General features: G+C 40.0%; 1 protein-coding gene across 2 annotated transcripts in view; it reads right to left on the bottom strand.

Moving 5' to 3' along the window:
* Positions 1-4,081: 4,081 nt before the first annotated feature.
* BIN2 (bridging integrator 2) overlaps positions 4,082-12,561 on the bottom strand; it is a 21,891-nt gene continuing 13,411 nt past the window's right edge. Inside the window, exons 9-12 of one of the 2 annotated variants that reach the window (XM_015587813.1) lie at positions 10,640-11,396; positions 8,942-9,022; positions 6,464-6,538; positions 4,082-5,690 (exon numbers count right to left, since the gene is read on the bottom strand). In XM_015587813.1, coding sequence (XP_015443299.1) covers positions 5,661-5,690; positions 6,464-6,538; positions 8,942-9,022; positions 10,640-11,396 — 943 coding nt within the window. In that variant the 3' untranslated portion in view covers positions 4,082-5,660. The other variant, XM_015587809.1, reaches the window with a different exon arrangement.

The raw sequence follows: 12,561 nt of genomic DNA, 5'->3' as shown, positions 1-12,561 counted from the left end.
TTTACATATCATTTACATAAATCAGTCTGTGTCCAGAAACCTGGAGCATAAGGCAACTTAGTAGGCACACTGCGGGCTGGGAAGCAGGGAGGTGAAGTGGGGAGAACGCCGCGCCACCTGCATTTTCCTTGTTCCACATTCATCTGAGGTAGTGGAGAGGCGCGGACTTTGGATTCAAACAGTTCTAGCTCCGCAGCTTGCTAGCTGTGTGACTTTGGGCAAAATACTTAACATCTCTAAAATCTGTTCCCTCATCCCTGAAATGGGGGACTTAAAGTAATAATGCCTGTGAAACCATTTCAAGGCCATGGTTCTAGAACACGGTAAGCATCTCTATTTAACTATTAATGCCATACTTTAGCGACCTCTTGACTCACTTCTTTTTGGCAGGAAATGTTTCCAAATTAATGACAAACTCTATGACTAAGGATGTGATAGGATAAACACAGGCTTTTGAAACCGCTCTGCTGTGTGATCTTGGACAAGTAACTTGTTTCATTTATCTGCAACAACACCTGTCTCACAGAGTTACTGTGGGGATGTAATGAATTAATACCTTTAAAGCATTAGAACCTTACCTGTCACATAGTGTTATTTTCTTGACTTCCTATTTAGGGTTAGAACTCTTGTTACTCTGCCTTTCATCCCAGTGATACAGATTTCTGTGCTTACTTTTTATTCCTGTCAAGAGTTCTCTAGGTTTGGGGTCAGTATTTATACAGATGAATAGAGAGACAGAGATTGTACATGTTCATTTGGGGAACAGAGACTGAAGTAGAAAGTCTCAGAGCATAAAATAAGGAAAGGTAGTTGCTCTCATTCATAAAGATGTTATTTGGTTGGTAAAAAAACAGAGGAAAAAAACAGAATAAGTTGATAATTCATTTTATTTAAATATATTTTTAAAGGCTCAGTGAGAGGAAAGACGTGTGTGGGAAATCTACCACACTAAGAAAGGCAAAGAAAGTAACATGTAGGGAAGACATATGTAAGTTAATAAAAAGATCAGCCTGGCCCTCAGATAAAAGAATATCCAAGAGAAAAGGGAATTCAAGCCCTAAGGATTAAATTCCAAAGATGGATAATTGCTTGCATTTACTGATAAGCAGACCATGGATTCCAGGAAAGGTTGAGATTTTTCTTGTATCTGGGTCTCTCATAGCATATTCCATTATGTATTGAAAATTATCAGAACTACAGACTCTCAGAGGCCATCTGGCTAAATGACTCTCTACTGATTTGCTTTTTTACTTTCACAATTTAATTTAATGGTTAGTAGTCTCTCGCAAACATCTTTTTTTTCCCCTCTCTTTAAAATGTAACCATAAAAAGTTTGCTGGTACGTGATTTTATTCCTGTTGGCACATACCATTCATTTTAAAAGTGTTAACATGCAGAAAAATAGGATCCGATATGCACATGCTCAGCACCGATTTAGCATAAAATAAATACTGTCAGCAGTGTGTGTACTGTTCTTTGGTGTATCCTAGATATCCTGGATAATTCTACTGTACTATGGATATCTTACCTAGTCTGTCAATATTGTTCTTCAAATTGCTGGAAGGCAGGTACTGGGTGATATTCTTGCAATTAATTCTAGAGATGCATACATATAGATGATGAATAAATCCTCACGTGGTAGTGACCTACCAGTATTTTCCAAGGATTAAATGCTAAACCTCAGAAACTGAAGCAGCCATCCTTTTGTCAAAAGACCTCCAGGGATATAAATTAGTAGTTGATAGGTGGCCATGAGGATGGGGAGCATGGCATAGGGAATGCAGTTAGCATTAATATGTTGGCTAGGTGGCTAATTAAAAAAACAAAACAAAAACAAAACACCTTCCAAGGCCGCAACTCCAGGGGATAAAAGACATTCATCCTGCCCAATAGCACATTCACTCCCCAGGTGCAGTCTGAGCGGCTGGTCGCTGAGAAAGCAGAATTAGATACAGATTTCTGTGCTTACTTTTTATTCCTGTCAAGAGTTCTCTAGGTTTGGGGTCAGTATTTATACAGATGAATAGAGAGACAGAGATTGTACATGTTCATTTGGGGAACAGAGACTGAAGTAGAAAGTCTCAGAGCATAAAATAAGGAAAGGTAGTTGCTCTCATTCATAAAGATGTTATTTGGTTGGTAAAAAAACAGAGGAAAAAAACAGAATAAGTTGATAATTCATTTTATTTAAATATATTTTTAAAGGCTCAGTGAGAGGAAAGACGTGTGTGGGAAATCTACCACACTAAGAAAGGCAAAGAAAGTAACATGTAGGGAAGACATATGTAAGTTAATAAAAAGATCAGCCTGGCCCTCAGATAAAAGAATATCCAAGAGAAAAGGGAATTCAAGCCCTAAGGATTAAATTCCAAAGATGGATAATTGCTTGCATTTACTGATAAGCAGACCATGGATTCCAGGAAAGGTTGAGATTTTTCTTGTATCTGGGTCTCTCATAGCATATTCCATTATGTATTGAAAATTATCAGAACTACAGACTCTCAGAGGCCATCTGGCTAAATGACTCTCTACTGATTTGCTTTTTTACTTTCACAATTTAATTTAATGGTTAGTAGTCTCTCGCAAACATCTTTTTTTTCCCCTCTCTTTAAAATGTAACCATAAAAAGTTTGCTGGTACGTGATTTTATTCCTGTTGGCACATACCATTCATTTTAAAAGTGTTAACATGCAGAAAAATAGGATCCGATATGCACATGCTCAGCACCGATTTAGCATAAAATAAATACTGTCAGCAGTGTGTGTACTGTTCTTTGGTGTATCCTAGATATCCTGGATAATTCTACTGTACTATGGATATCTTACCTAGTCTGTCAATATTGTTCTTCAAATTGCTGGAAGGCAGGTACTGGGTGATATTCTTGCAATTAATTCTAGAGATGCATACATATAGATGATGAATAAATCCTCACGTGGTAGTGACCTACCAGTATTTTCCAAGGATTAAATGCTAAACCTCAGAAACTGAAGCAGCCATCCTTTTGTCAAAAGACCTCCAGGGATATAAATTAGTAGTTGATAGGTGGCCATGAGGATGGGGAGCATGGCATAGGGAATGCAGTTAGCATTAATATGTTGGCTAGGTGGCTAATTAAAAAAACAAAACAAAAACAAAACACCTTCCAAGAGCCTCAGGACAGGGGATAAAAGACATTCATCCTGCCCAATTTTATTGGTTTTCAGCCCCTTCTTGTGCTGCTGCCAAGACGGCAGTCTTCTAAGTCCTAGCCTTTCCCTTGGATAACTTTACCATTTTGTAAATTGGGGCAAACGATTTGGTTCTTAGCTGAGACTGTCTATCCTAAACAAAATTATTACTCATGCTCAGCATACCAGCCCTTTCCTCTGCCCTCCTGGATCCTCCAGTAGTGCCATATGCAAATGAAGTATCAAGCTCACAATTTAGTAAAATTTTCCACTTTAGTTGTGCCTCTGTTGTAGCAGTTACCTTGGGTACTTGTCTTCCTCCACTGACTGTAAGTCCCTAGAAGTCCTCTCTGCCACATTCTCCAAAAAGGATCAGTTTCCTAGGAGATGAGGGTCAGTGAAAGCCCTGTAGCATAAAGGCTTGAACTGGGTTTTGCTAGACGAATGGGTGGGCATTCCAAGCAGATCATGGAGGGCTTTGGAAAGCTAGGAGCCTGTATTTCCCCCACCCTTCTAATTTCCTTGGCGTATCACTCCCAGCAGTGATTCTGACTGCCAGTGGACTGGGATGCCTTCTAGGAAAGGTATTAAAATATAAGCAGTAGGCCTTTTAGCGGAGGGCATCAACCTTTTACCCAACATAGCAGCAGAGATCCTCTGAAGGTTTTTAAATAAAAGAGTAACAGGATTAGATCTTAGAAAAATGACTTCTAAATACAAACATGTATTTCCATTTCCCTAATGGATGCAACTACTGGAAAGTCCAAGTTCTCAAACACCTTATGTTGTTTGTATGGGATGCTCAATAAACTGCACATCAAGTATATAATGATAATTTGATCAGTTTTGACACATGTATACACCCATTAAACTATCACCACAATCAGAATTAAGAACATTTCTATCACCCCAAAAGTTTCCTTGTACTTCTTTGTATTCTACCCTTACTACCACCCCCGCTATTGGTCTTCCTGTCATTGTAGACATTAACATGCCTCCCCTCAAACTGGGCCAGTCAGATTCTTTCTCCAGGGAATGTGAATCTGGAAAGGACACGGTGGCAGAAGGTGGCTGAAGCTGAGTCTTCCAATGACAGCTGCCTAGAGGGGGCAGTCCACACATTCTTGCTATAGACATCTGTGGGCTGGTTCTTGTCCTTTCTGCAGCCTGGTTGTTCTTTCAGCTCTATGAACTAATACCCTTTGAACATGTCTTTTATTGCTTAATTGTGTCAGTTTGTTGCTTGAAGCCAGAGAATCCACATACAATGTTCTTTTCCCTGTAGTCACCATTTCAGGGAATTGGCACCATCAGATTCTAGTCTCTCAAGCCTAACCTAGAATAGTTCCTTAAAACTTGAGCCTTCATCATGTGTCCACTTCCAACCTATTGCTAAATCCTGCCCATTTTTCTCCCCACTCAATATTGTCCCTATAAAGTTCTTACTTTTTTACTTCATCGTTTCTCTAGTACATAGTACAGTGCTTGGCACAGAGCAGGCACTCAATAAATACTTGCTGAATGACTGAACAAAAGGTGACATCTATCACTCTTAGAAACAAAAGCAAAGACAGATGTGCATTCACATCATGTGTACGTATGTTTATCAGGGTAGCAGGACTTCAAAGTCAGTTTTTAATGTTTTCACAAAAGCAAATGATAAGACTTGAATCCAGGACTACTAATTTCCAATTCCATGCCATTTCCATTATATTATTATACTTTGTACAATTTCCCTTCACTTGGAATTCTATTTCTTCTTCCATCCTGCTCAGATCCTTAACATTAAGTTCTAGACTATAACCATTAGATGCAGCTCTAAAATGTAATCCCTTTCCAAGGGTATTTGCTTATTAACCAAAGATTGTGGGTGTAGATTAAGGAGAGGAGCCTGTGGCCTGTGTCATTGTTAAAAGAGTTACAGCCAGGAGGGAGGATGAGCTGGAGATCAGGTATGTGTCTAAAGTTTTCTGAACCTGGGGTAGAATCAATCTTGTCCACGTGGAGAATAGTGTGCTGGGCTGGGACAACTCCCAGTATCCAATAAAGAATCCATACATAGAATAATACTTTATTTAACAATCTGAAAAGATGTCCTTTTGGCTTTAAGTCTTGCAGAATGAGTGGTAAATCAAAGATTTGTTTCCTATTCTCTGAATATGTGTTGTTATGTGTGTCTGTATCCGTAGATGCTTTTGCTTTTTATTGCCATTTTAGCCCTACTTTAATTAATGCTAACAAAGCTAAACAATGCTATAACAATGCTAAAATCTTAATTAAATATTCCCTGAGTTGAACAATCTCTTCTCCCAAACCTGCCTTCCACCCTCCCCTAAGTCTGCTCCTCAGCCTCCACTAATGTTAGGTCTTTAGGGACTACCAGCATCCATATTGTTTGAGAACCTAGAAATGAATGTTGGATTTTAAGTCCCTCTGACCTTTATACCCTCTAGGTGAGGAGCTTCTCTGGGAGGAGGTCTTGGCAGTTCCTCTTCAGAGTTGTGCGCTTTGACTTGTAGATACCTGGAAAGTAAATATAATTGCATTAGATACTCACGTGCCCTCCCACCAACCATTCAAGGAGGGTAAAAACCCAATTTGCTTCTATCTACTTATATTTCATGTAATATACTGGCTTATGTGAAGGAGGTGATGTGAAATTGGTTGTTGAGATTACTGTAAAGACTTTTTGCAGCTATTGTTCATTATATCCTTCATCATCTCTTTCTTTATAAGGATTTACAAGAGAATTTTCGTCTTTTTATCTTAGTAGCAGCAGTTGTTCTCTGAAGGAATGTCATCATGACTTGAGTGAACTGATCAGATTTTTCTCTTCTTCTTGGATGTTTAGAAAGTCTGGAACCAATTTTGTGATACATTCTTAGTGAGTTTATTTTATAAAATGTATTGTTGTACTTGCCTAATTCATAGTACCATTTTATGTCACTGTCACTAATATACTTGAGTTATTTTGCTATATTTTTGTGTTGTGCATTTACTTTTTTGCATGCCTTTTGTATATTTTAACTCCTTTTTGAAACAAGTTCATATGTAACTAAATAAATACTTAGGAGACAAGGCTATGGTGAGCAGTCAAGAGGTTCAAGGCCAAGTGTTGGGAAATGGGCACCAAAAACACCTTGCTCCTACCTGCTTGACTTTGCCCTAAGGATATTGTTCACTGCTGGGTTCTTGTAGCCTATCTGCAGCTTCCAGCCTGTAGCCAAACTTCTGTCACCCCCAGGGCCCATTCTTACCATCCATCATCCTGTTTTCTGTGTATCTGGCCTCCTTACCTCTTCTTGAAGCTCAGGTGCCGTGATGATGCTCTCTTCGGGAACCTCAGAGTCATGAAGCTGGAGACCTTGGCTCTACAAAATGAAGAGTTCTGCCAGTGAGAGGTGGCTCACCCTTCCCAGCCTCTCAGCTTAGAAAGGTCTTCTGTGCTGTAAGTCCACAAGGGTCAGAGACAATACAATGGGTAAACATATAATGCTGTTTCACTACAACCTGAGGGCATCAGGGAAGGCTTTACTGTCATCCTCTTTCACAGATCAAGATACCAAGATTCAAAGAGTGATAAGACTTGCTGGGACAGGAAACTGACAGGATAGGTAGATAGGCAGTAATGAGCAGGAGGGAGAGGGACAATGAAGGGTTAATGAGGCTATGAGACCAGCTCAGCAGAAGAAAATATACAACCTGGGGTCTGGCAGTCTCGTGGAGCCTCCCTTAGTCCCCTAAGGTCACAAGCCAGATAGGCAGACCAAAAAGCCTAATAGTGCCTGGCACCTTCCTCACCGCTTTCTCCCCTACCTGCAGCACTTCAAGTCAGTTAACTGCAAATGACCCTTATATGACCTTACTCTGGGGGTGCTCAACTGGTATGGGCAAAATTAGTTAACTGGGCATGTGCCTACCCTCAAAATTCCCATGGTGCAGGTGTGTGACTACGGACACACACTGCAAAGGCCCCAGCTTGGAGTAGGGGGTCTAAGGGAGCAGCAGAAAATTCAGCCATTTGAGGTAGGAGGGATGGAGGGAGAACAAAGAAACCCTATGGCCCATAGAAACCCCAACCCTGAACCCCAACCCTTGGACTTTCTTCTGAGTGTACTTTACTCTGCCTATTTTACTTAATAAAATCACTTCTGTCTGCTACTTTTCATCCCATCTTTGTTCTCTGAGCGTCGGACCTCCACATAAATCTTTCGTGGGGGACCCAAGGACTGAGCTCCTGACTCCCACAATGCAGACCCTTCATTGCCAGTAACAAAACCAGGTCTTTGGACCCCATTGTTGTTTCCACGATCAGACACCATGTGATTTGTGTGACATGGATATGTATGTATATGTATGTGGGAGTCTGTGAGGGTGTATAGGTCTTAAAACCACTACCTACCACTTTTAGACTAACCCTTCTCAAGAATGCACTGCAGCTCTTACATTTAGGTGATCCTAACTAACCTACAGCAGTTAAGAGAGACAGTGTACTGATCTTGGAAGCTAAGCAGGGTGGGCCTGGTTAGTACTTGGATGGGAGACCACTTAAGAATACCGGGTGCTACAGGCTTTAAAAAAAAAAAGAGAGAGAGAGAGAGAGAGTGTATAATGATTTCTTTGGGAAAAGTTCTAGGTTCTGTGATGAGAACCCAAGGTATGGAAAGCCTTGTTTAGGAATTGCTAAGCCAGAGGGAAGACCTTGGTACTCTACAGTTTAGAATGAATTATTTTTTAATTAAAATTTAAATCACATACTATAAAATTTACCCTTTTAAAGTGTAACCAATTTCTGTTAGCATTACAGACACTTGAAATGCTGTGATTTCTCCTTTAAGGAAATTTTCCTTGTTACACTTTCCCCTGATTCCATGCCATGAATCACGTCAAAGGTAATAACACCTCCCAGAAAGTTATCATTCTCTCTCAGGTAATTCAAATGCTGAGCACGAACAGATTTTCTCACAGTGATCTTTTTATTTACCCATTTTTATATGTGATATGTCTATAAGTCTGCTTAAGAGAAAATATGATTTATGATGCATCTGCAAGGGAAGTAAACAGATCTTATAGGACATAGGCTTCAGAGGACTGTTAGGCTAGGATCTAAGATGTTCTAGTTGCTTAATTCCATAGGAAAAATATGTCTCCTTAGTTAATGACCAAAGAAATCCCAAAGGAAAGGCTGGGAGTAAGAAAACACTATAAATCTTAAATATAAAGAGGTGGTCTCAGGGGAAAGGAGGGTTGTGTCCTGTATCTTTTTTCCCAATGAGGAGAGTGTTACTAGCCAGTTTCTCAAAATAGTCAGACAGCATCTTTGCCCCCATAATCTCCCCTTCAATAAGAGTACTCCAAGAATGCAAATTTGTTTCATTATTTGCCACAGCCAAACAGAAGTTCACTCTATTGCTGTCTCTATACTAAAACCATATATTACAAAGTCAAATTTAAGTTAATTTTGGATTCTCCATACCGTCGAGTTACTCTTTTCAGTGCAGAAAAATGAGAAGTGCTACACTTTGCCTATTCAAAATGCAACAGCTACCCTATGCTTATTCACTATCTACATACCCTGCATCTCTCTCTCGATCAGCATAGCTACCTCAGACTAGAAACCAGCCAAGGGAAAGTTTTATATCTTGCTTTGTTAGGACCTCCAGTACCTCATGTGAATCAGGACTCAGGACATAATAATCACTTCTCGGCCTTTTGGCAAGGATCAAGGGAAGACTCAGGACATAGTAATATTGATGACTTATAGAGTTCAGTACCTCAGGCGTGTCAGCTGAGATAAGCTTATTGTTCTCTTCCTTCTCTTCCATCTTCCCTGCCTTGCCAGACTCTGAAGACACCTGTGGATCGAAGTGGACAATGTAGGAGAAAGTCTCACATCTTCACACCGTGGATGCCACCTGGTATCCTTTGTCCATGTTAATGCCTCTCAGATAGCAGGAGGCTCCCAAGGTAGCATGGTCAACTTTCAGTCAGGCATAGGCAGTAGTGGAGTGGTGTGATCTGAGGGTACCAGAAATCTCATACTCCCAGATAGCCCCATGGTTTATGTCCTGGGCTCCTTCATCACCCTAATGTCACCTTCCCTGGCCACTGTTTAAAACTACAATTCAGCCCCTACTCTCTGTGCCTTCCCCTGCTTCATTTTACTCTATTTCTCTTATCACCACTAATTGTAATTTTACTTATTTATTCTGTTTCTTGTCTATCTTACCCCTTGATCACTAGGATGTAAGAGGCAGGAAGGCAATTTTATGTTTTGTTCACTGTAATACCCCATCTGCTAGAAAAGTGCCTGGTACATAGTAGGGGCCCAATAAGTAAACGTGGAATGACTCAACGAATCTTGGTGCCATCTAGTCAGATGTCTCACCATACGCAATGCACCTAACAAGTGATCTAATATTCTTCGCTTTTAGCTTTTAACATCAAGGAAGGAGAACTATTTCTCCAGGTGGTCTGTTCCATTTTGGTTTTTAGAAGCCCCTCGTATCCCCTTTCTCCTATATTTAAAAATTCTTTTCCATACCATTATGTAACAGAGCCAATTGCTGAAAAGTTCCTTGTATTGATTCAAAATTTACTTTTAAAAATCTTTACTTATAGGGCCTCAGGAGTCTAATAGAACAAGTCGAATCTCTCTCTGAGAGCCATGTAATTCGAATAGAACATGACTTGATTTCCAGATCCTCCCCAGGGGGTCTGTGTCTCTATTTTAACACAATTTCCTCATCTATATTCTCATCTTTCTAAAGACCATTTCTTTTGCTTTCCTTCTTCTGTGAGTTCCTTCTAGGTTTCTCTCATCAAAGAGAATATACCTCGGAAATTTGCTAATGCCATTTTGCTTGGGGTCTATTTGCCATAGTCACATGTATGACAAACTGAATTAAGACCCTCCTCCCTGCCCTGTATTAAAAAAGGCCAGTTGTAGGTTTCTTTATATTGGAACTCCCATAACTCAGAGAAAAAAAAAATTAGTAGGAATCTGCTTATAATATTAGAGATAAGCCCTTTGCAGAAATCAATTACCCTGAGTATAGATCACTAAATTAGTTGCTATGAAGATATGAAACAATTCCCGGAACCAAAAAAGGTGACCAAGAGTATCTCTGAGACAAAGGCCAGTTGTAGGTTTCTTTATATTGGAACTCCCATAACTCAGAGAAAAAAAAAATTAGTAGGAATCTGCTTATAATATTAGAGATAAGCCCTTTGCAGAAATCAATTACCCTGAGTATAGATCACTAAATTAGTTGCTATGAAGATATGAAACAATTCCCGGAACCAAAAAAGGTGACCAAGAGTATCTCTGTATACTATAGTATACTATAATATAGTATACTATAATATAGTATACTATAATAACATAAAATCCGATCAACTGTGGGACAACCTGACTATAGTAAAGATGAGCTACATGGAGGTTATAGAAGAGAATACTCATGCATTCTCACCTGAGGGATCATCGAGGTAGGGGAAGTACAAAGTTCTTCTGGGTTCAGATTGGTGGCGTTTTCCTTTTCTCTGGCCTCAGGAGTTCTTACCGGCTTCCCTGGTGGCTGTGGATCAAAAGAGACCTCCAAGGAGGTCCTAGGACTCGGAGTCCCAGCCCCTAAGAAGGCCCTGGGGCTGGTGGGTGAACCCTGGTTAGAGGCTGTAGGGCTGGAGGGTATGTTCCCTGAGGAGGTCATGGGGCTAGAAGTGGCTTTGGGTGGAGGAGGCCTATTAGGGGGTGCTGAAGTTCTCTGGACAGAGGCTCTCTTCTTTGGTTGTTCAGATCCTTCACTTGAGGTACGGGTTCGGAAGACTACTTCTGGGAGAGATGAAGGCTGCTCTGAAGGGATCAGGGCTCTGCCTGGTGATGAAGCTGGGGAGCCAGGGGGAACTTCCTCCTGGGACTTCTCATCCTCAATGGTAGGAGAAGGCTGGGCCTGGGTGGGGCCATTGCAGGCTGGCGGAGGCTCTTCCTCCTCAGAGGTGCTTGGTTCAGCCTTTTCATCCTCTATTTCCTTATCTTTTAAGGGCTCTTCTTTAATCTCACTGTTGTCTTCTCCCTGGGCTGGATCAGATGCCAGCTCTTCTTCACTTGCTGAGATGGAGTCCCTCTCACTCTTCAAGGAAAGTGCAGAGGGACTGGTAGGTGAGGTAACAGGGCTGGAGGTTGTAGATGTTCGAACCGGGGAAGAGATGACTAAAGAGCGTCTGCTACTGCTAAAAAAGGAAGGGTATTCAGATTTAGAAGAGCTAAAAACTCCAAGTTTTATTGGGTATTTTTAAATAACCCAAAATAATGATGTATGCATAGAATGATAAAACAGAATAAAGCAATTTAAAATTATTATAGAAAGTCTGTATAATTTGCTATAATAATGCTTATGTTATAAAAAGGCTATCAAATTTTATCCACATCATGATCTCAATTATGTAAAAATATATAAAGAAAAAGAGATTGGGAAAAATAACAGCAAAGTACTAACAAAATATTTTCTCTGGGGAAAAGATTCATGGGTGATATACAATTAATCCTCATGGAGACTGTATATGCAAATTCGTCTACTCCCTAAAAATGACTTGTAACCCAAAATTAATACTTGTGATGCTTTCATGGTCATTCATGGACATGGGCAAGTTGCAAAAAATCAGTGCCTGATGGCACTTCTGCCTTTTTGCTTCGGTTCTCATACTGTAAACAAGTCATTTTTCCATGCTTTTTTACATTGCTGTACTTTTTTGTTGGTGATTTTGCTGTTTCAAATGGCCTCCAAGTGTAGTGCTGAAGTGCTAAGAGCAAGATGTGCTTTACAGAGGAAGTGTGTGTGTGTATGTTAGATAAGCTTCGTTCAGGCATGAGCTATAGTGCTGTTGGCTGTGAGTTCGATATTAATGAATCAACAATATATATTAAGTAAGGTGTCTTTAAACAGAAACACATAGAAGACAAGGTTATGTATTGATTAGTTGATGAAAATATTGGGACCAGAGGCTCAGAGAAACTTAATACCGTTGTTTCCTCTAAAAGTGATGGTTCAGTATTCACTAATTTAGTGACTTTATAGAACATAACTACCATGAATAACAAAAATGACTATAACACTTATCGAGTATACTGGATACTGTGCTGAGTGCTTCTATAGCCAACATCAGCTTGGATCCCACACACCTCCTTAAATGCCTCCTATATATTGTCCACCAAATGATTAAGCAACCCATAAATACTTACTCGACAGGTACTAACTATGTGTTGTGTCCTGGGCACAAGAATGGGAGATTGGGATAGGAAGAGAAACTTAGTTCCTACCATATGAGAGATTCTGATGTGACAAAAGATGAGTGATGTAAAGTTCTTTCTAGTATTTGTATTCTAGAGTCAGTAAGT

This window comes from Pteropus alecto, unplaced genomic scaffold (assembly GCF_000325575.1).
Source record: "Pteropus alecto unplaced genomic scaffold, ASM32557v1 scaffold220, whole genome shotgun sequence".
NCBI lineage: Eukaryota > Metazoa > Chordata > Mammalia > Chiroptera > Pteropodidae > Pteropus > Pteropus alecto.
This window is presented reverse-complemented; position numbering and strand designations above follow the sequence as displayed.